The sequence below is a fragment of the Diorhabda sublineata genome, chromosome 10, assembly GCF_026230105.1.
Source record: "Diorhabda sublineata isolate icDioSubl1.1 chromosome 10, icDioSubl1.1, whole genome shotgun sequence".
Lineage (NCBI taxonomy): Eukaryota > Metazoa > Arthropoda > Insecta > Coleoptera > Chrysomelidae > Diorhabda > Diorhabda sublineata.
The window spans coordinates 8756413-8780180 of record NC_079483.1 but is presented as its reverse complement, the minus strand read 5'-3'; the positions used below and the strand labels follow the sequence as shown (position 1 = coordinate 8780180).

At 30.4% G+C, this 23768-nt stretch overlaps 4 protein-coding genes and 1 long non-coding RNA gene across 8 annotated transcripts in view; all 5 read right to left on the bottom strand.

Annotated features, from left to right (window-relative positions):
* Positions 1-1702: 1702 nt before the first annotated feature.
* Positions 1703-3826, bottom strand: LOC130449328 (uncharacterized). Its single transcript, XR_008910432.1, has 2 exons — positions 3546-3826; positions 1703-2443 (listed from the first exon to the last, which is right to left on the bottom strand). It is a non-coding gene; the product is annotated as an uncharacterized LOC130449328 (long non-coding RNA).
* A 223-nt stretch (positions 3827-4049) lies between these two features.
* LOC130449274 (hydroxysteroid dehydrogenase-like protein 2) lies at positions 4050-8984 on the bottom strand. Of its 2 annotated transcripts, none has more exons than XM_056786989.1 (7): positions 8627-8984; positions 8087-8250; positions 6744-6957; positions 6347-6552; positions 5837-6105; positions 5645-5787; positions 4050-4493 (listed from the first exon to the last, which is right to left on the bottom strand). In XM_056786989.1, the coding sequence occupies exons 1-7, from the start codon at positions 8638-8640 to the stop codon at positions 4271-4273; spliced, it is 1233 nt and encodes a 410-aa protein (XP_056642967.1). In that variant the 5' UTR covers positions 8641-8984; the 3' UTR covers positions 4050-4270. The 2 variants fall into 2 exon arrangements, with proteins under 2 accessions (XP_056642967.1, XP_056642968.1); XM_056786990.1 differs by having other exon boundaries at positions 5852-6105; positions 8627-8935.
* Positions 8985-9931: 947 nt separating this feature from the next.
* LOC130449726 (DNA polymerase subunit gamma-2, mitochondrial) lies at positions 9932-11800 on the bottom strand. The gene is made up of 5 exons (XM_056787702.1): positions 11324-11800; positions 11063-11224; positions 10402-10585; positions 10115-10338; positions 9932-10058 (listed from the first exon to the last, which is right to left on the bottom strand). Exons 1-5 carry the CDS (start codon positions 11798-11800, stop codon positions 9999-10001), a joined length of 1107 nt encoding a protein of 368 aa, XP_056643680.1. The 3' UTR covers positions 9932-9998.
* On the bottom strand, positions 11751-12538 carry LOC130449727 (glutamyl-tRNA(Gln) amidotransferase subunit C, mitochondrial). The gene is made up of 2 exons (XM_056787703.1): positions 12129-12538; positions 11751-11940 (listed from the first exon to the last, which is right to left on the bottom strand). Exons 1-2 carry the CDS (start codon positions 12440-12442, stop codon positions 11751-11753), a joined length of 504 nt encoding a protein of 167 aa, XP_056643681.1. The 5' UTR covers positions 12443-12538.
* A 746-nt stretch (positions 12539-13284) lies between these two features.
* LOC130449437 (sialin-like) overlaps positions 13285-23768 on the bottom strand; it is a 34599-nt gene continuing 24115 nt past the window's right edge. For all 3 annotated transcript variants that reach the window (XM_056787249.1, XM_056787250.1, XM_056787248.1), the window contains exons 2-8: positions 21402-21586; positions 18540-18788; positions 18220-18319; positions 16351-16539; positions 14845-15144; positions 14541-14779; positions 13285-13995 (exon numbers count right to left, since the gene is read on the bottom strand). In XM_056787249.1, the coding sequence (XP_056643227.1) occupies positions 13786-13995; positions 14541-14779; positions 14845-15144; positions 16351-16539; positions 18220-18319; positions 18540-18788; positions 21402-21551 (1437 nt within the window). In that variant the 5' untranslated portion in view covers positions 21552-21586 and the 3' untranslated portion in view covers positions 13285-13785. The remainder of the gene's footprint in view (positions 13996-14540; positions 14780-14844; positions 15145-16350; positions 16540-18219; positions 18320-18539; positions 18789-21401; positions 21587-23768) is intronic.

The window sequence follows — 23768 nt, the reverse complement described above, 5'->3', positions numbered from 1 at the left end:
GATAATTTCTGCCTCTTATTCTTTCAAAATATTTGATAAACCACTTTTCCACTGGATATATATTCCCAAATCTTATGATTCATTTTTTGGAACAAATAGGTAGTTTCTGGATAGTATCCTTCAAATAATTAATAAATCTTCTCTCCACTAATTATTTACTTCCATTTTCACTTTGTACAGCTAGTTTTTTGAAAGATGTCTTTAAGTTTCTTTCAAATTTTCATCATTTGATACGAAAATGAGATCCCAAAACTTTTCAACTAGTAATGGCTGGTTATAGAAGCAATCCGTTGAGTCCATCAATGCTAACATTCTCAACAAGGGCTTTATTTATGTCAGCAGACTCTTCTTGATGTTTCCAAGTCTTTCGGGAGTACTAAGACTTTACCTTTGAATAGAAGATCGATTCTAGTAATCCAAATTCACTATGTATTGATCTAATCACTTTACATCACGTTTATTTTTTGTTTTTATAATATTTCTGTAGAATCTTCTGTGACAATCTACAGTCGAATAATATTTCTTCCAACTAAAAGAAAACAACATTGTAGATTTTATGTCCTTTAGAGAGCTATTGGCAAGAGAGGCACTTATAAATGTTTCATTTTCATCACTTAGTTTTCTCGTTTATCCATTTCTCTCATTTAATAGTGAGGTTATGTCGACGATATAAAGATGATATTAATTCTATTTAAATACTCGAAAATTGTTCCATTCATTCTAAATTGTCTCTATTATTGAAATATGCGTTTCATAATACAATTTTCATATATTATTTCCAAATTTATGAACAATTATTAATCATTTACAACTAAAATGGGAATTATACTCGTATTGCAATAAATCTCACCCAATTGAAAGTTTTAAGTATTTGTGCATATTTGTAATTAATTATTGTGAATATTCGAAATTAATTTGTCATTAGAAAATCATTTTTTAGTACTAATTTACTAGAGTGCGAATAGTAATCAAATAACTTTACAGCAACGTTTTAAAATTGTCAATTGTCATCTGTCAATTCACGTTCATAGATAATTGATTGTTGGAATAGAGGTTTCATACATAATAAAACTCGAATAATGAGAAATATGTTTCAAATTTAAATAAATAATAAAAAAATTCCCAATTTTCCTCGGAATTTATTTTAAAAATTTACAATATTTTGGATGTATATGTCTAGTCCCTTATTTTATATAAATTCTTTTTAAAAAGATTTGATATGCGAAATTTATATAAAAAAAATTATTGAAATGTTTATTATGTTTAAAATTTAGTTTTTTTTATTACTAAACGAACGTAAATAATATTTTTCAACAAGATTTAAACTGAAATTAGTAGAGGTTAAATGAAGTGTCCAATTTGAATAATTTTAACAGAAAAAAATTAGGAAAATAGTATATAAAAGAAAATTGCATTTTAAACGTTGGCAACAATGTCATAAGTATTCATTGTTGTCAAATTTATTGATGTGTTAGATTTTGTTATAAAATTTATAATTATTGAAATGTTGTTTATAATTTTGTATATTATTATCATATTTGAAACAATTACTCTTATAACCTTTTGGTTGGATTGAATGCGACTCTAATCTCAATTTGAATATTCTAAGATAACCGGAAAAAAATTAAGACGTGGCAACGATGTAAAACATCTGTCATGTTTTCGTGTTTCTTGTCGTGTTCTGAATTTAATACAGGGTGTATAATATAAAAGATTGTATTTATTTGCTTTTTGAAAAATTAAATACATTATACTTCAAATTGGATATTTTCTTATCGTAATTTAGTCTGTGCTAAATTATTATGTTTATAAAAATTTAATATTCATTATAATCCCAAATTATTGCGATAAAAATAATCCCACGGATTCTCCTTGACTGGAAGATGATGCTAAAAAAAACTTTTAACAATGTCCTTGTAGTCAGTTTTAATTGAGAGACATATTCTAACCTAGTGACTAACTTTTAGTATTCTATTGCCCCAATTTCTCTCATCTAATCTCAACTATGACTTTTTATAGTATTATTCATTGAATCTTTTGCATATATAAGATGGTATAAAAAATATCTGCTTCTGGTTAACATAAAAGTAGCCTAGGTTCAAAACTAACTAAATCTATTTCGTCCAATTGTACAGAAAACTAAAAAAAACTATTAGAGGTTTTGCGAACCCTAATTGGGCTCAAATTATCACCCAAACTATAGTAAAGACAGCAGGACAGTCAATGGAATACATTCAAATATCCAAAAAGCCCCATTCTTCTGCTATTTCAAATAATATGATGGAGTTATCTCATTTTTGAACAAATATGTAGGGTTAACTTTTCCCTATTCCATTCTTCAGTGTGCAGTACTTTTCTTGAAATATTAACTTTATTTTTTTATTCTTATTTTCCAATATTTTCATGATTTTTTACTTAATATCCAAAACCTACCAAGCTATTTCTACAATTGGATATAGAAAGAACATGTTTCAATAGGGATTTAAATAAATTTTATTCGGGATTTGACCCGACATAACAAAGCAGTGTGTAAATAGTTATAAATCCAAAAAAAATTCATTTGACTGGTTTTAAAACTAGGCTATTTGTATATGGGGCCAAGCGCCAGAGATTTATTTTTGGAATATGTTCAGGAGTGTCACTTGAATGTAAATTCAAGTGACCGTCATGAGAGGGCGTCCACGTCAGGCGCCATCCTCAAAAACATCTTTTTTATTTCAAACTTTTTTTTATATAACGCAAAAGTTTTTAATTATAGCGCTCCAAACTTTTTACAATATGGTTTTTGCTATAGTTCTTGATAAATTAAATCTGTAGGAAATAGAAAATTTCATGCTCTACAGCATTTTTAATTTATCATGAACCGTTAACTATATATTTAATAAAAACAATATTGTAAAAAGTTATAATTAGAAACCTAGTACAAAAAAAAGTATCAAAAAAAAGGTGGAAAAAATTAACATCTACAAAAATGATTTCCACTATTTTTGTCGAACGATGCACGGTTCACAAGATATTTGATAAAACATGTTTTTCAAGATGGCGGCTGTCCCATGACGCCCATTTGGATTTACATTTACAACTTTGCATTATGAACTTACTTTTTTCGCTCTGGCGCCCGGCCTATATTAAAAGTGTTAAAATTACGTTTACTATTTTTTTCCCCTCAAAATGTCTTTGGGAACACGATGTTTATGGATTTTAGATTAAATATTTTATATTTTTGTAGAACATATATTTTTGTTGTTGTAATAAATATTGAATACTATCGAAAATTTGTTTTATTTCCTATTTTTAAAACAAGTATGAAAAAAAATATTTGGAAGTAAATCTCGCTATTAATAATCGAGTTTCATAGGTTCAAAATTGAAGAAAAAAACAGTACTTAATATATCTAAGATTAATTGAAAATTTACTTAACAAAGAGATTTAAATAACGAAATTGAGTTGATTATAAATCTTTTATTGATTGTGAGACAAAAATAACGATAAAAAAACCAGATTTAGAATTGGAAAATTAATCAATTAAAATTACTTTTACTTACATCAGTTAAATGGTATATTGGTCCACTGTTATTAAATTCTTGTTCTTGTTTAAAAATCAACACATTAGTTGTTTGAAACAACTTTCGACATTTTTTAGAGGTTTTGTTTTAAAAAATTGTTTATATAACCTAAATCAATTACTTTCCCAATAATGAAGATGAAACTTGTCACTTTTATAATAGATGAAATAAGATAATAACTATACTTCGGTTACTGAACTATTACGCAATACTTTTTAAAAAGTTTTATAACTGCACTTTTATACAAGATAACAATCTTGTTGACCCATAAACGCCATATTGGAAAATATTTGACAGATCGTTGGATTGGGAATATTTTTAACAGGTTAATCAATAGCAATAATAAAATTTCACTACATCAATACGCGTTCCTTTTGTATATTATTGTTGTTGTAGTTCTATGATCTAAAACTAACTGATGACGTGTAACGTTATATCTGGTAAAAAATCTTGTAGAGGGAAATTTAAATGAAACGCAATGAAAAAAATATATTTTTGTAATAAAATACAAATCGAATACAGAATTTACTTGTACAACATTTATAAAATTGCGGATTTTATCAACATTAAACGTTTAGAATATATCATTAAACATATTTTTATATAAATAATAATAGTCATATTTAATTATATACCAATACCAAGTTTATTCACCGACAAAATAATTTTTAATTCGTATAAAGGAAACTTAAATGAATGCAACTTCAAAGTTTGGCTTTTAAACTGGTCATCAATCCCTCCAATTTGATAGCCTTCGATAAATCTCCTTTGATCTTCATTTTACCGGTCATGTAAGCCGTTGTCGGTTTTGTTTTACCGGTAAACATGTTGAAGAATTGTTTGCTGTCCATTGTAAAAGTTGCATCAGGTTTATGAGAATATTCACCAAACCCGCACGAGCCTTCGCCGTTTTTCAAATCTAAGTACCTATTTAGAGAAATGTTGTCTTTTTACTGATAATAAATAAGCTCCATCAAATTGGCATTCACTCTAACGTCATCATTCGATATAACCTCAAACTTTATCTTCTAATTTTAAAAAAACGGAGGAGGCTCCGCAATCCCCTCTTCAGAGTAGATTCTTCCCCTCTCCCCTCTCACCACCCCGGACTAAAATCACTATAAATCGACGATCTATAGTATAAAGTTTGACCAAAAGAAGTCATTTTACGATGTTGTTTTCATGATTTTGTACGTTTTAGTTTTCAAATGACAGCTGTCAGAATTGTACATGAAACGAAATAGGGGAAAGTGTGACGTCACCGAATAAATTGGTAGCACTACTTTGTTTCATAATGAAATGGTTTACGCGTATTTTCTCATATAGAATGTGACGTTAAAAAGCAAGGTGGTAACACTAGTGGTTGACAAAATTTTGATAAATGACAGCTGTCAAAATAACCTTTCTGAATAAATCCCAACAGAGCATAACGTCACGAAGCAAGTTGGTAATACTTAATTATTTCGTTTTTTAAAATTTTTTGTTAAAAAATGACAACTTTCGGAAGGATCAACAAAGTGTGACGTCATAAAACAGATTAGTGACATTTCCCGATGTCTTTATTTTGAAATATGACAGTTGCCAGTTGGATAGAACCTCGAAAGAATATAACGTTATAAAACAAGTTGGTAACACTAGTGGTTGCCAAAATTTTTATAAATGACAGCTGTCAAAATAACCCTTATGAATAAATCTCAACAGTGTATTACGTCACGAAGCAAGTTGGTAACACTACATTATTTCATAACAAAGTAAATCATTTCTAGAAGAGTTTTTGTTGGAAAATGACAACTACCGGCAGAATCAACGAAGTGTGAGGTCATAAAACAAATTGGTAACATTACTCGATGACTTTATTTTGAAAAATGACAGCTATCGGAAGAGCCCCCATGGATAAAACCTCGACAGTGTGTGACGTTATGAAGCAAGTTGGTAACACTAGTGAATGTCAAAATTGTGACAAATGACAGCTTTCAGAAGAACTCTTAGCATAGAACAAGTTAGTTTAACAATTAAGTAATTTACATGTATTTTTTCGTATTGTCAGTGTAAATATATACATAAATGCATAAACTCACCACAAACCAGCTTCTTCTCCAGTAACATTGAAGACATATACAGCTTGTATTTTTTGGACGGTTTGCGGCGATATCGAACTTTCAATCTTTTTAAACAAGGAGGCGATTTCTCCTTGGGGAGCGGCAGCAGCACCGGAACTTGCCTGTAAGTTCCATATAAACATAGGAAATCAAGAAATTTAATTCCTATACCTTGTCACCCGAGACCTTTTCTTTAGGATCCAGGAAGAAATCGTCCATTAAATTTGCCACATTATCAGGATTGCAAGCGTATTGTATCAATTCTTGATCCGTCATACCGGCTTGCTTCAAAACATCCTCATCGATACAGAAATTTCCAGTAAAAGTCTTCGGATCCTTTATTAATATATTATAAGCTGCGTCTGCCATTATATCAGGTTTTCTTGATACGTTTGCTGACTCTTTACCTCCCAGCATTTGCATTGCAGCAGTATCGATTGCTGGAAATACAAAAATCCCCTTATATACGAATGTATGAATAATATTTTGATAAAATCATATAAAAACATTTTTTAATGCATCTAAATGTTCTTGTTTGATAAATTTTGACGTCAAAATTTATATTTCTTTTGAAAATTATAAAAAAAACTAATTTTAAAACAGAAGAGACATAAAATCAAGAACACTTAGATGCATTAATATATCAAAAGGTATAAGAAATTGAAAAAACATTTTTTTTACCTGTTCTGGGCCACAAGGCGTTTACGGCGATATTAAAAGGTTTGAATTCTTCGTGCATCCCTAATACACACATCGACATACCATATTTGGCCATCGTGTATGCCACATGGTTCTTAAACCAAATTGGTTTCATATTGAGAGGAGGCGAAATATTCAAAACATGAGCATGACTACTTTTTTTCAAATAAGGAAGACATTCTTTGGTTCTGTAAAACGATTTAATTTTAAAAGGGATTTGAAAAAGCCACCATATTCACCAGATATATACCTTTGTGAAGAAATAGAACAATTTATAATGCTAGAATTAAAGCTAACTTTTGATAGTTACAAAAATAGATCATATTATAATTTGCAAATAAATGTATCGTTTTAAATTAAATAATTTGTTCAATCTTACACTAAAAATGTTCCTCTGGTATTTATATTATGCATTAGATCGTATCTTTTCATCTCAGTCTCGGCAGTTCCGGTTAAAGATATAGCGGAAGCATTATTTATAAGTATATCTATTCCTCCAAATTTTTCTACAGCTTCTTGCACCGCTTTTTTAACGGTGTTTTCGTCCCTTACGTCTACTATACATGCTAAACCTTTCCCACCAGCTTTTTCAACTAAAACGATTATTCACTTTGTAATGTTTATGTAAAAACCATCACAATAAAAACAAAATCCTATATAATAATGGATTGTTATTGTTTAGAAATTGTTATAATAAGCTAATTTCATGCTGTAATGCCGAAAAGTGGCCAGCAAACAGTGACCTATCAATGTCGCTGCTGATGAGAATTTATAGCCATTCAATGGAAATAATTCAAAAAACCATACACAAATTAACTCGATCAGTTTTCGAACAACATTGAGTCGATAAATCATCATCCAGAATGGGTTAGTAATGGATGATGATGATTCGGAATCGATTCTAGATTGACTTGACACAAAACTCTATGGGTGTAGAATTTGAAATGTGGCATTCCAAGAATCACCTAGTCACATGTCAAATGTTGAGAAGTGTATCAAATAAACGCGCCTGTCAGCTGTTCGAATGTTTGAAATTTGGATATGTATGTGGAAACTGTACAAGCAGCTACCTTTTTTTTAATAATTATTTACAGTTTTTGATGATAAATATAAAATCAGTTTCAAAAAAAAAACAAAAACAGGTCGAAACGTCAATTTTTACCTGTATTAAGAAACTAGAGACCTGAAAACAAGACAATTTATCACGAAAAACAAAAAAATCTGAGAAGTAAAAATTATTTACAGTACTATAGAAAAAAATGGAAACGAAAAGTATATACAGAAGTAGATGAAAGAATTCTGTTAAAATGAAGTGCAGTGTGGAGTTACGACTCATAAGAGGCGTTATTATTTCAAAAAGTTTTAATTGTTTAGAATTTGATATTAAAGAAAGCAAAATCAAAAAGAAAAAATATCTGCAAAATTAAAAATTCTCAAAATAAAGTACAACAGGTTCAATAAACAGATAAGTTGTCTTTAAAAACAAAATAAAACAGATAAAATCCTTGTTATGTTACTGTTGACCCAATTTAATCAGTTCTTATCTTTATTCATGTATAACTTTATCTAAATAAACACTAATCACTTATTTTCTCTACCATAAATAAATAACTTCCATTAAGCACGTTGCTATCAATAACAATTTATATCAATGAAACATAAACAGCAATTTGGGTGAAATAAAAAAATTTAAGCTAAAAAAAATGAATATTAGAAACTTACTTTCTTCACAAGCTGTATATATGGTTCCGGGTAATTTTGGATGGGGTTCTGCAGTTTTAGCAGCGACGACTATGTTAGCACCATCTTTAGCTAATTTAAGAGCTATCGCTTTCCCTATACCTCTACTTCCTCCAGTGACTAATACTGTGCGACCAGCAAGTTTTCTAACATATTAAAACAATACAGAATTTCAAAATCTTGATATTTTCAGTAATCATTCTATTTATCTTTCGACAATTCAGTTGAATATACTAACTAGTTTCATTATATATAACACAAATTACATTTGCAAAAAATTAAGTAGGTTACACAAAAGTTGTAAAATCAACATTTGATTTGAATGTGTATATAATGGTAAACATTATATTTTATAATTAATTATGGATATTGGTCCGTTATACATATTTAGGACTTTGAACGACATTTAAATAATATAAAATAATCATCTGATAATTAGATTTTTTAATTTAGTATTTGAACACTTAGTAGTATCAACAAATCGTTAATGAAATATTTAAAACAAAATATCCATCGACTTACCCTGTATTAATCATTTTTTTATTATAAAAAATAACAAATAAAACTAAATAACAATTCCAAACTAAAACAACTTCATGTAAATGAAAATTTTCAAGTTACAAATAAAATTTCAACTTATACAGTGTTGCCGATCAAAACGTACAGTGATATAAAAAATGATCACGGGTGTTTAAATATGAAAGAATGAAATAGTAATATGGATACATATTGCGGATCGGATATATCAAATAGATAATAATAAATCCATAAAATCGAATAAGAAGCCCCTTTAAAGGAAACATTATTAATGTATTGATTTCATTTGAATGTGCTGTGCTGAAATTTCGATAGCATGGCATTGTTGCGTTCGTCATTTGACAGAACGAGCAAATGTCAAAGTTCAAAGTCGAAAGTATATTATTATAATTAAATAAAAAAACGTAACAAATACGTATTCATTGGATTAAACAATATTTAAAATTTTTGTCCAAGTTTCACAATCAATTCAACTAATACTGCAATTTATCAATAACTATTATATTTGAAGATAAAAAGTAGGGTGCGTTCGTTTATATGTGTACTCGATAATCCTGTAAGTTATCCTTAAATATATTGATAGGCGAGAAAGCGAGGTGCGTTCGTTTAGATGTGCTTTCCATAAACATGATAATACTATGCTGTTAATAAAATTCGTACTACAAAAAAGATTGAGATACGAAGAAAGTTATGGTATAGATATCTCTGACAAGTGATTCTTTTAAATTATTGTATGTATATTTCTCTATACACATTGCATTGATGGGTAAAAAAGTAAGGTGCGTTCGTTTATATCTGCACTCAATGAGTTTTATAGTTTGTATATGAAAATTGCATTGATAGATATAAAGTACGGTGCGTTTATTTGCGAATATTAAATTGATAGATAGATAGATAAGTAAGGTACGTTCGTATATACATATATTAAATTGTTTCTCTGGTTTATTGGTATAGTCTAGTAAAGTGTGCTCGTTTATTTTTGTACTCATCAGGATACGATCATGGAACAAATTTATCTGTCAACATAGAATAATCAAATACAGGACATATTTTTAAAAACTCTACAAACGTTCAAGCTAAGTAATTTTATTTTAATACTCGATGGCTATTTCGAGTATTAATAATTATTTTGATAATAAATTAATATATTGTTTTAAAAATCTAGTTCAAATTTAAAATAAGTGATATTAAAATCAAATGAGAGTGCAGTGTCTAAAATTTTATTTATATTTAGTGAATCTGCATTTGGGAAAACAGGTAAGTGATTTTAGGCTAATAAATAATTAAATATTTCATGTTTTACATATTTATTGATTCAAATAATATTTCTAGCCCTACAATCTGTAAGTCATATATTTTAATAATTTTTAAATAACAACTCGACGTGATTAACTATTTCTGTAACATGGACTTGTTCCTGAAAAAGAATCATCCAAAAATAAAAAGATCAGTTCATTTAATAAACAAACTAACCTTTAAAGTAGTATCTCGAGAACGAAAATGAGCAATTCCATCTTTTAAAGTTCTTTCATTCAATAATATAGTGTACGGTATACCTAACAAATCATATTGTTTATACTGAGCTTCCAAAGTATTTTTTGAAGAACTCGGAAGATATAGAGTGGAAAAGTGATTTGTTCTCAATTGTTTACACAGATACAAAGCTAAATCCTCCAATTCTTTTATTGCAGTTTGATCTACAGCAAAAATAAACGCCAATCACATTTTTTCTGTTAATATCTATTCATTTATGCACTTACTAGTACCAGATATTGCGAAACTGATTTTGTACGGGGCTAGTTTCCTATGAAATAGAAATAATGATCTACTTTTGTCTTGATAACTTTGTTCTTGATAAGCGTCACACAATGTATTTAAAAATAAAATTGGTAGATTAACTTGACTGGTGATTGTATGAGCAGTGATAAATTTTCTTTCCTTAAACTGAAGAGAACGTTGTAAATGTAGCAAATACAATTTAAAAAAATGAATAATCAGGTGGAAAAATATTTATTTAATGATTTTAAAATTAAATTTGTGGCGTTTTGATAACTTTTTAATTAAATGTTAGATAATTTTATATATAATTCAAATTACCACTTGAAAATTATTTTGCCACAACATTATGTCAGTTTCAAAGCTAGTAAAAGTTAATTTTTATTTTGGCAACATGATTCACTTTTATTTTCAAATAACAAAAAATATTTAGCTTTTATATTGAATTTTCAGATAATTTTATAAATAATACTCCTTTGATTTAGGACCCTTATACAAACTATTAAGGCTAATTAAACGGTCAACTATTTTGGTACAAATTATTTTAGCTCAAAAGTTTAAGCTTATTTTTGCTATTAAATGAAGCCCCAGATCTTGAAACACCTTATTTAACTTTTTTTATGCATCTCAATGAATTTGACTTACTTGTAATTGCTGATTAGTAAAATTTGAATCGCATCTATTGAGAGTAAGCGTTTCTAAATGTTGCGAACCCCATGGATAGTTTGCTAAAATATCTACAGTCTGTATAGTATTTTCATCATTTTTTATATCTGTTAATGAGTATTTCCCTGGAGCAGCTGAAAACTTATATCAAATCACTAGAAATGGTAATTTACTTTCAATTGTTGAAAATATATATAAATTCGACGATCAGAGGAAGAAGTTGAGGTATAAATTACTCACCTTTCTAAACCATATTCTCCTTTGCTTCTGCCAGTGGTGAAATAACCTTGTGGAGTCAGTGGGATTGACGAAAATGATGAATTTTAGGAAAACATCATCTTCGTGCCTTAGAATATCTTCTAAATTAAATATTTCACCAGCAGAAGCCTTTTTGTAGTAACTGACTATTTCTTCTGAATTGTAAGATTTAATTTGTTTTTGAGAAGATGTTATACCGAAAGGTAATTTTTCAGAACATAATCGTTTAGTAAAATCAAAAGTATCATTAATATCTCCCCGATTCATGCAAACTGTTATTTCTTTGTTAATTACAGAATTATAAAACCATTCCAGATTTATATTTTGACACAGGAATAATCCTACAGGTCCTATTTTATATTGATCGATGTTATATTTAGGAAGTAGAGATTTTATTAAAAAGCCACTACTAGCTGCTAGATCCAGAATCGTTTTTAAAGTCTTTTGGTGACCCATCATGTAATAAATCTTTTCTGGATTCTAGAGGTATATTACCAGGAGGTGCTACAAAGTATTCATCTTCAACTAGTGAAGCATTTTTTAGAATATCATCCCTATAGTTTCCTTCAGTAACAATATCCTCTCTCAGTCTCAAAGGACTAAAACATACGTTTTTGTTGCTGAATTATATCAACTTTAGGTCTTTTCTAATCGAAAATTAGTTTTAAAAACTACTTTTGATCAGAAGAAACCTAATATCAAGATGATATAACAATAAAAACATATAAAAAGGTCTAATAAATTAATATCATTACATTGATATTGAACAAAGTTAATTTATACTTACAAGTCTTCCAAAGGAGTGATCAAAGGTTCTACGTTAGTAGTATTAACTTGTAATATTTGATCCGCGAACTTTAACTTTGCTTCAAGAGTTTCAATTGCTTTTTTACTTTCACAAGCTACTAGGGAGAGTCGTTCTAGTAAAGCTACAGTTGCTGCATCAATTGTAGTTTTGGGGGGTAACTTAGTCAAGTCAATTTTCGATTTAGTTTTTTCAATAGGTATTAACCTTTTCTCTGTTTCAATTAATTTTGTTTGTTTTGTTACCGTACAAAAATATCTAAATTTTAGTAATACGGAACATAACGATTTGTTCATTATATATTTTATACAAAAAATTGGTGAAGTAGAATATCAATCACACATATGAAAAAATTTCATCAGTTAAATATTACTTGAACATGAAAAATTGAGGTTATATTATTGACACTTTGACAGAGAGTTAAAATAGATCATAGAACTATAATTGTAGAATTGAGAGCAGATAAGTTTTATATTAATTTATATAGATTGAGCGTTGAATAAAATTCTAATAACAATTGTCATTAATAAGTGAAATAATTATCAATAATTTAAATAGTTTTGAATAATTCATTTATAAGGTTTTTTCCAACTGTTTTGTGTTTAGATTATAGTATAAATGTCAGTTTTGTGTCATAATCACAGACCTACTATTCTATAGATTTTATACGTGGCTCAATCAAAATAAAATTAATGGTTTATTTTTCATTCCGAGTGCTACACTGAAGTGATTTTATAAAACGACGCAGTGAGTGTAATTACACTTTGTTACATAGGTTACACTCTACCATATACAATGTTCGTGTATTCTTCACTACAGTTTTTACAAATCCGTCAAATTTTTACAGTGTAGACGTACAAATCCGTAACGGGCATGCACAGAATATTTTATTATTATTGTAGTTATTTAAGCATTGTCGTTGTTTCCGTAAACTTTCAAAATTCGGTGTAAGGAGATCTTACTCAGAGTGTTTAAAAAGTGATACGACCGAAATAAAGTGGATTGCCGAACGATATCGAACAGTATAGATCTACATAAACGAACGCAGTACTTGAATTTGAATGTTAACGTCAAATTTTGACAGTATAGACCAGAGGCGTTAAGTTTTATATTCGGGAAATAAAAAAAAAACATAGTATTTACTTAAAATTTACTTTTAATAATCAACATAAATAAAATATTTACAAATTCTTTCAATAATTAACAAAATTAATATGATATATAATACAATGAAGTTGAAATTGTTTTCTGAGGGTGAATTTACAGCTGGAAAGCTTTTTTTATTTAGAAACTACCGAGCAGAGCACAATTACACCGTCTGAAGCGCGTTTCGATAACCAAGTTGCCGTCTTCAGAGACCGAAGGTAAATTAAGTCTCTGAAAGATGATAATTTGGTTATTGAAACGCGTGTTGGTGTAGTGGTAGTGTAACCAGTGTGTTCAGTATAAGTTGATAGTTAAATCGAAACTACCCTAATATACAAAAGTTTTTTCACTTACGACATTTCGTCGGCATTTTCCATTCAGTTCAACTTTAAAAAGAAACCATAGAATTATCACAGGCTTTAAAATATCAGAAAGAAAATACTCGTTAATTAATTTTTTCCTCCGAAACTTGTACAAACATTTTTATCTAACGTTAAACGACGGAATTTTCTACTTCTTTTTTAGCGAATTTTCCCTGATCGTTTACGCTACCGTAATTCGTATCGAGTTTTTGTTCTTTCAGTTGAGACGGATCGTTCCAACGTTGTTCTTCTGCACTACCGAACAGACAATAAATGATGTTGGTTACATTGAATATGGCGAACGTTATCCAGAACACCGTACGCCATTGTTTCAACGTATGCTAGAAACAGATAAAAAATATGTTTAAATAGCGTTTAATTACTATACAAAAACATAAGTTTGTTCGCGAGTACAATTCCGAACTGATCGCGAGCGCTTTCAAAATTGCGGAGCGTTCAGTTAGGCATAACGATTCTGTTCTAGTAGGTGTCAACGAAAAAAAAAAAAAAGTTTATATTGATGGCGCGTTCGTTCAAGTATAGTTCTAATTCTAATTTGCGAAAAATTCGAACTGATCGCGAGCGCTTTTAAAATTGAGGTGCGTTCAGTTAGACATAACGATTCTGTTCTAGTAGGTGTAAACGAACAAAAGTTTTTATTGATGGCGCGTTTGTTTAAGTATCGATCTAATTGTAATTAGTGAACAATTCGAACTAATCGAGTGCGCACTTGTAAAACTACGGTGCGTTTTGTTTGTCATAACGAAAGTATTCGTTATGACAAACAAAACGCACCTTCTAATTGTAACCCGCGGACAAAATCAGCCATTTTGTGTTATTGAAGAAACTTTGCTGGAAAAATATACGGTGTTAAACGAAAACTTACGTCTTCTGTAAGCGCGCCGGCTAAATAGGGCGCTATAATTCCAGTAATTGCTCCTATACCGTTCACTATAGCCATCAATGTACCGGCATAATTAGGCGCCAAATCTAATGCGTTCACTTTCATTCCGCAGTAAAACGGACCCATAAAACCCATAGCTATGGTGAACATAGCTACGGTTAAATATCGATCGCATCCCGAATAAGAAGCTATCATAATAAAAATCGCCGGTCCCAAAGAAGCTACAAATAATTGTTTTTTTAATATTCGTTATACATATATGTTTATAAGTTGAATGAGATTTTACCTATTGTGGTAAATAATTTCCTAGCGAAAGTTATACCGAGACAACCCGAAGAAACTAACCAATCGCAGAGCCATCCGGATCCCATGGATACCAACCACATGACGGCGTATGGTAGCGACGTCCATATTCCGTTCTCTTTGACGTTAAATTTCAAAACGTCGCTCATGTATGTCGGTAGATCCGTTACCATGGTGAAAAAACCCCAATCGTGACCGATCTGGGCTGCGACTAGAGCCCACAGCGGCGCCGATGTCAATATCTCCCTCCACGGGATTTGTCTTTTTTCCTCGGATACATTTTCTAAAATGTTACATTTATACAATTATAATTTATAAATTAAGATAAAGATGGCTAAATATTCGTGGGGGTGAATGCCTTCTCATAATATATAATAAAAAGCTGGCTAAATACTCTACTAAATACTAATAACAAAAGCCTTTCAAGTATGTGTCTCTGTTTTATAACCTGGCTGAAAGCCCATGACGACAGAGGCCTCTTAATAATATGTCTCTGTTTAACAAATTACTCCATTATGAATTACAACCTGGCTGAAAGCCCATGATGATGAAGGCCTTCTACTAATGCGTCTATTTTGAATAAAAACAACGCTACGCTTTTATATTCATGATAAAAAGGTGGCTATATACTCGTAATGGAAGAGGCTTCTCATTAATGCGTCTCTGTTTGATAGAATTAACGAAATTGTTATATTTACTGGCTGAATACTCATAACAACGAAGACATCTTACTAATATGTCTATTTGAAATAAATATAAGGCTAGTCTTTCATATTATGATAGAAACCTAGCTGAATACCCATGACAAAGAAGACTAATACTAATACGTGTCTTCTGATAAAAAATAAAACCTGCCTGAATACTTATAACGATGGAGGCCTCCTACTAACGCATCTCCTATGTATGAAAAAAAAATCTACTTTTTCAAATCAAAGTTTTTCTTATCTATAATTAAAACCTGGCTGAATACTAGCGATAATAAAGGCATGTTTGTAAAGCATCATGTTTGTACAAACAACTGGTTATATACCATTAATGAAAGGCATAATTAAAATAACCCTACTTTTTAATGTCAATATTCAAAACCTGACTTAATAATCATAACAAGAAAGGCATCTTGATAATACCTCAATTTCAAATACAATTGGGCCACTTTCTTATATCAATTGATATAACCTGGCTGTATACTCACGAGAATGGAGACATACGTTGAAATAAAACGAATATTTGACTTATAGTTTGTTTTGACGTATAGTGAGGTTAGTTGGCCCGCTGAACTAGAATGTATATTTACATAAAAAAATGGGAATATTTTGAATTTTATGCATATTTAAACATGTAATGACGTGAATTTAGTGAAAATTCGATATGACTCATTCTAGTTGTTTTTTTTAAAATAAAATAAGTGAAAATCTAGTGTAAATTGTACAGTGAATAAACAACAACAAAATGTAGACCATGTAAGTAGAAATTTCCGATATTTACTTACCTAACGCCTTCTTAAGATACGCTTTTTCCTTGTCGCTGATAAAAGGATGATCTTCGGGTTCCGAATAGCAGATTAATTGCCAAATTATAAACCATAAAACACCCGCGGCTCCGAATACATAAAAAACTGATGCCCAATTTTTCGTTGCGTTTATTAGAGCCCCACTTATACTGTTACTCACAATCGTACCTGAAATTGATTCAATGTACAGTCTAAGATGTGAAAATATCACAGAAAATGATGTAACTAATTTTATACATCGATAGATGTAGGTCCTAGGATTAATTTTTCGACTAAATTTGATTCATCAAGATAGTTTTTCTTCAGTAAATTAGCTTCTTTATCAGCAATAACTTCCTCAATTGTTATTTCATTGCCTGGAACACTTTTTTAGGTCTAAAATCAATCAGTAATCGCTGGGATCTGGGCGGTATGATAAATACAGAAACGATTAGAATCATAAAAAGTTTCAATAAGTCCCTGAGATAATGTACCAATAGTTTTATCAACTCAATTTGATTCACCAACGTAGTTTCCTTTGAAAAATATAATTCTATGTCAGGGATTACTCCCTCAGTTGTTATTCCTTTCCTTGAAATACTTTTTCAGGTCTAAAAGCAATCAGCAGTCGCTCGGAGCTAAATATGGACGATATGGTGGATACAGAAGTGATAAGAGTTGAAGAAAACCATCTCCTGGTCCCTAAGCTGGTATATCAAAAGTTTTTTCAACTACATTTGACTCATCAACATAGTTTCCTTCAGAAAATATGGTTCTGTTTCAGGGATTATTCCCTCATTTGTTATTTCTCTTCTTGGAACTCTTTTTTTCAGGTTTAAAAGCCAACAGTAGTCGCTGGGAGCTAGATCTGGACGATATGGTGGGTACAGAACCATTTTTAATTCATGGGAACTATTTATAAGTCACAGAGGGAGTGTTATATTTCTTCTTCAAACATCTTTTGGTTCTAAGAGCAACCAGTAGTCGCTGGGAGTTAAATCTGTACGATATGGGGAGTACAGAAGCATTTAGAGTTCATGAAAACCATCGATAAGTCTCAAAGATAGTGTATTAAAAGTTTTTTTTTATCTAACTTTGAGTCATTCACATAGATTCTTTCGGGAAACGTGATTCTATAACAGAGATTACTCCCTCATTTGTTAGTCCTCTTCTTGGAGCACTTTTTAGGTCTAAAACCAACCAGTAGTCGCTAGGAGCTGGATATGGACAATATGGTGGGTACAGAAACAATTTGAGTTCGGTTTAATTGAATTTTAACAATTTTTTATACGATGGAAGACAATTTTTTTCTCCTACACGTTTCTTTGTCATTTTCTTCTTCATCAGTCGAATAATGTACAGTAAAAGTAATATTTTTTTTAAGAAAATATGCCACTCATTTGGGAAACATTTTTTTCAAACCCAAATTCTGAGTTAAAAGGGTGTAAACAGTGACATATGACATTTCCTTGATGTGTACTAACTTTCTTAATTCCATTTTACAGTTTTTCATCGAAATTTTTGGGATTTTTTTTGTTTTTCCCGGTGTAACTATCTTTTTTAGATGCCCTTATCGTTTAGAATCTTTAAATTCCTCATACCAGTCAATGATTGTTCATTTTTCAAGATAAAGAGTATCTAATACTTTTCAAACCAAACCATAGCTTAAAAGTATTTTTTCTAATGCTCAATCAACGCTCGTAGATTGAAACTATACTATCGGAGGAAATGAGTCCAAAATTAGACAGGTGTCATTTTAAAAGATGATACTTGGAGGGAAAAATATAAAAATTTTATTCATAGTGACCTTTATCTAAACTAATTTGAAGATTAAAACTGCAAAAATTGTAAATTACATAAAATATTTACCAATTTGACTCCCGGCATAAACCAAAGTACCAATTTTCGCCCTTTCATGAAGCGGTACCCATTTAGCTAGTAATGCATTTAGGGCCGGATAAGTAGTTCCCTTCAAAAGATTAATAAACACTAGCAAATCAATCATGATGATGAAAATCTATATTACTGAGCAAAGTCCGGTCCTTCGAGCCTTTACTGATTCATATCCGGCTCGAAGGACCAAACGTTGTAATTTCTAATGCGTGCCACTCAAAATGAACCAATTGGTTGCTTCAACAGTACATAGTAAAAAGAACAAAGTCTGAAATATCTCAATTGCACATAATTACCTCTCCTAATCCCATAATGACTCTTAAAGCCACCAAAACTTTCCAGTTTCCATTTGTCGATATGATGACCCATGGAGTTATGAGGGTGAACACCGCCGTCGAAAGTATTCCTAAACCCAAAGAATACTTTCCACCGAATTTTTCAGCTAGCACGCCACCGGGTATGTGTGTTAGTACATATCCCCAAAAGAACGAACTCAGAATGAGTCCTTTGGTAGTTTCGTCCCAATCGTAGAGGATCGCTGTGTTCTGTAATAAACTGAAAATGAGATGCTAAACAGAACTTCTGTCACGCTTCAGATATTTTATTTACTGAAAGGTGTTTCAAAAGAAAGTTCGCCTTTGCGAGGTTAGCCAAGCACCCGACTGATTAGAAAATGAGTCGAGAAGTTCGAAGACACCGGATCAACACTGGATAAACCAAAATCCGAGCGACAAAGATCTTCGAAAACGTAAATTTGGTTTGTTCGTGACGAGCTCGAATTGTCGTGCCTCCTTATAATTATTTCGCGTTTTACACAAAGATTTGGAGCTGCACCTTTACAAAATTGAGTTAGTGTAAGAATCGAAGCCTCGGGATGTTGGTCGAAGGCTTGAATTTCGTAAACCAGATGATTGAACGCTTTCCAACGTATACCAACATCTTGTTTTCGGATGAAGCTTATTTTCATTTCAATGGACACGCCAACAAGCGAAACAGCCGCTACTGGATTGCAACCAAACCAAAATACAAACACCAGAAACCACCAGATTTTTTAAAAGTGGGCTGCGATGTCAGCGCGAGGAATTGTAGCTGCAGAAGATGAGTTACGGTGAATTCGGAGCGTTATGTGTGGTTTTTGGAAAACTACTTCGTGTCTGAACTGTAAAACTTATAACCAAAGACCATGGTTCCAACAGGACTTCCCACACGCACAGTAGATTAGAATAGGATACTTTTTTATGGCAAATTGATCTCCAAAGAAGGTGACATAAATTGGCTTCCGATTTAATCCTATACACTTATTCCTTTTGGGTTATGTCCAATCTAAAGTTTACTTTCCTGGCACAATTAAAAGAAAATATCCATCGCGGAATGGCAGCTATCATGGAGAATACATGCCGAGGCAATTTCGGTTCGTAATGGTTTAAATTTGGATGATGTTATTTTTATGTTTTTATAATTTGAATTTTCTTTTTAAACACCTTGTATATACATTAGGAGAACTTGAAATATATGCTTGAATGATTGGCGAAATAAATTAATCAAAGTCGTTAAGAAGTTGAGTTTTATCTTCAAATTTGCCATCAAGAATTAGATATAAGTCAAAAGAGAAAATTCTACCAAAGAATTTGATACAAAAATTTTACTCATTAAGTCTAATCTAAGGCTGATTCACAAACTTGACTTGCCGTTTGCGGGTGACGTTTGTCGTTTGACGTCTATCGATTGACGTGCGTACGAAAATAACGAAAAATGTTTTTTATTGGAAGTCTAAAATTTAACGTCATACGTCAAAATCACGTTATAAACGCAAACAGATGTCGATGTCAAACGACAACTTTGAATGATCTTCAAATGTTCTAAAATGTCGCATTTCTAGGTTATGTTCGTCACTGAGTCTTCTAATTGTTTTGTTCTTATTTCTTTCGATAGAAACATATAAAAAAAGTCTTATTTTTTCAATAGTACAAATGGAATTTATCAATCAACTACTTCATTTAAGTTTTCGTAATTTTCCTCTAGTCAATCTAAAGTCAATAACCTCCTATTAGAATGGAAATTATTCCTTCTTATTTGTTGAATTACTTTTTGATAACGTCTGACATTGATCCTCGTTTTTGTTGTAAACACAATTGTACTTATAGTAAAAAAAATCTTTTCCATAAATAAAACTGTTAAAAATATGAAAACTTACCTTAGTTATTAAAAAAAGTCATTTTGCTCCTATAGACGCTTAAAATTTTGTGTAAATACAAAAAGTAGAACAAAACAAACTACAAAATACGAAACATTTCCCTATATATTCAACAGTTCTAGTTTATTCTTATTAAAATTAACCAATTTTTGTCATTTTGATCATAAAAACAGAAGAATAAAATGTTGAAACACTTCTTAAAGAATATTTTATAACTTTTGAATGAACTCGAAGTTGACATATGACATTGACATTATAATAAACTCAATTATGAATAGAGATAATATTTCTATGGTTAGGAATAATAGATAGTAGTCATTTAAATGACACAGAACATCTAATTTCAAGTATAGTTCATATGTTGAACCTCTATGGTTTCCGTTTATTAATGACTTTCAAAAGACGTTTGACAATTGACAATGTTTGAAATATTTTATATTTATATACAGTGTGCACGTAAAATATTGATTAAATTAAAAATGTTAATGAGGGATTTAGAAATATTTTGCGTGCAATTATTAGACAGTTCAGTGGGTATGCCGTGGCCGTTATTAATTAAAAACAATATTGCGAGAATTTTAGTACAAAACAATTACGTTAGATAAAATGTATAATTTTGATATAAGTTAATTATAAACAAAAATTTCCGCAACTGCTAATTAAATCAATAATTATATTGAATTGGGTCATCTGTTATTGTCAATCAAAAAGAAACTTAGAAAACCTTGCAAAACGATAACACAATATAAGTATAATTAAAAACTGAAAGAAAAAAATGCAGTTTAAAACGTGTAATTATCAAATTAACATAAATTTCTTTCTAACCTTCGGCGTAGTTGATTTCTCTTAAAAAGTATGAAATTTATTGAAAAAAAAATTATGTTTTTGTATTATTTGAATTAAAAATGGTTAAAATCATATTTTGAATAGTATTTTTTTATAATTATATTTAATATAAACTTACCGTTACGGAATTATGTGTTTTATTTGCGTTTTCTGATGGACAAGAATCTTCATCGTAGTAACTTGACGTTCCCGGTACTACCATTTCCGTTATGGCTATATTTAATGATACTCTTAATGAATAGGCATTCACTACAGCCAAAAATCCCATAATTCCCAAAATATACCTTTGCGGTATGAGGAAAACTGAAAAAAATTATATAACCTCACATTTTTTTCTTTAATTTTACATTACCCAAAATTAAGTCAGGAGTTTTTGTTTATCGGTGAGGTATAAAGACTTTTTAGTAAAAATATTAGTCGAAATATAGTTTTTTTAAGGATATTTATAAAAGTAATTAATTTCTGAACTAGATTCTACTCTAGGTGAGACTGATCTTTCGTTATCTACAGTAAAATATTAGGTAGCAAAGTTTAGACGAGACCGTACGATCTGCGATGACCAGCATCGCGGTGGTCGACCAAATGAGGTGGACGACTCAAGTTGAGGAAAATCCACAAAAATGACACTGAATGATTGTGCGCGAGCTAGCAGACATACTATAACATTTCAAAAAGTGCGATACATCGTAAATTAACCGAAAATTTGAACATGAGAAAGCTGTGTTTGCTCACAATGGAACAAAAACATAACTATGGATGGAACGTGGGTTCATCACCTCACATTCGAAACAAAAGAACAATCAAAACGATGGATTGAAAAGGCAGAACCGGCTCTAAAGAAAGCAAAGGCCGTTTCATCCGCAAGCAAGGTCATAGCTTGGTTTTTTCTTTAACTATCTTGGAAAAAGAAAAACTATCAGCGGCGAGTATTACGTGAACTTATTGCAATGTGGCAATGGATCCATCAGTTGACTCGGAGTCAAAACGATCATCATCTGAGTGGACTGCCGCCGGTGAACCAGGTTCTAAACGCCCAAAGGCACAACAACCAGCTGGGAAGGTCATGGCTTCAGTATTATGAGAAAAAAACACTGTTTCCACCAAGACAATGCACCGATTCACAACACGATGGAAACTATGGTTAAATCCAACGATTTTTTGCTTTATAATCCACCGTATAGTACATATCTGGCACCCAGTGACTACTGGCTATTCGCTGATCTCAAAATAAAGCTCGCCGATAAGAAAATCACCTCAAATTAAGAAGCAATTGCTGAAACTAAAGCCTTTTTCGAAGCAAAAGACAACAACACAAAAGACATTGATGAATAAAATCGATTTTTGGCGAAAAATGTTTTTTTTTCGCAGTTATTGAATGATGTGTTATTTGAATACTTGTATCATTAATTTTTTGTATTAAATGATTGTTTTTCAAAGTACAACTCGATACACAAATTTTTTTTCACATTGCAGTACTTTTCCAAAATTAAATCATTAGCTTTTGGTTATTTGAGGGTTAATGAACATTTTTTTGGCGAAAATAATAATCAAAATAAAGAATAGACTTCTTGGTACGTCGTTAGTACTACTATTGCATATTTTGGTACAGTTTTTTTGTAGATTGGTTCATTAGAACTACCGTCATTTTATGACATTAAAATTGTTGTTCAAAAATGAAAATAATTTTTGATATAATGATTTCCAGATATACATTATTATTTAAAAACTTTTGATCTCGTAATTTTTATAATAATTCAACTTTTTTCAACGTTTAAGTTAGTTACTTTTCAAAATTAATACAAAATAGAAAACTTACGAATTTGAGTCACCAATCTATACATATCACAAGAACCTGTTATCATCAAACCCACAAAACTACTGATATAACAAATGTTTTTTGTAATTATTCACCCTAGTCAATGAACTTTACGTAATAAAGATAGCAAAGTTCAATATCACTTATTGTAAATAAACAATATGACATAATTGGATATAAATAAATTTTCGAACCTTCCTCGTATATCTAAACCTACCGTAAATCTTGTCAATCAGTTATATGTTGATCGAGAATCATAATTATCTGATTGAAATGATACAAATATGATTATTATTTGTTTAGATTAATTCGATTGGAATAATAAATATTTAGAGGTTAGTTTTTCATTGCCACGTATGATTTAATTAATATAATTTAAAAAATAGTGTATGATAATCGAATGTTAATTGAGTTCGTGAAAATTTTTTCTAAAATACACACTTAACCTCAAAATGACCTTTAACGTTTAATCATTCGTATAAAAAAGAAGAAAAATGCGGAATTCATTATAGATGAATCGATACTGTATCGATTCATCTATAACGAATCGAAAAAGTTAATACTTCAACTTGCTCCAGTGAACTGTGAAAGTGGATTTTAATAAAAAATAAATGGTTCAGTTATTGAAATTCGTGGTACAGAATTTGCAATGTTAATTTGATATCAGCG

What these genes read in the sequence shown, in the direction of transcription:
- LOC130449727 (XM_056787703.1), bottom strand. Translation starts at nt 12,442, where the DNA reads ATGAACAAATCGTTATGTTCCGTATTACTAAAATTTAGATATTTTTGT. An exon ending in ATCACTCCTTTGGAAGACTT is followed by an intron (nt 11,941 to 12,128) that starts GTAAGTATAAAT and finishes CGTATGTTTTAG; the next exon opens with TCCTTTGAGACTGAGAGAGG.
- LOC130449726 (XM_056787702.1), bottom strand. Translation starts at nt 11,800, where the DNA reads ATGATGGGTCACCAAAAGACTTTAAAAACGATTCTGGATCTAGCAGCT. An exon ending in TTACTAATCAGCAATTACAA is followed by an intron (nt 10,586 to 11,062) that starts GTAAGTCAAATT and finishes CGTTCTCTTCAG; the next exon opens with TTTAAGGAAAGAAAATTTAT. An exon ending in CTCGAGATACTACTTTAAAG is followed by an intron (nt 10,059 to 10,114) that starts GTTAGTTTGTTT and finishes ATTCTTTTTCAG; the next exon opens with GAACAAGTCCATGTTACAGA.
- LOC130449274 (XM_056786989.1), bottom strand. An exon ending in ATATACAGCTTGTGAAGAAA is followed by an intron (nt 6,958 to 8,086) that starts GTAAGTTTCTAA and finishes TAATCGTTTTAG; the next exon opens with TTGAAAAAGCTGGTGGGAAA. An exon ending in AAAAGGTCTCGGGTGACAAG is followed by an intron (nt 5,788 to 5,836) that starts GTATAGGAATTA and finishes TGGAACTTACAG; the next exon opens with GCAAGTTCCGGTGCTGCTGC.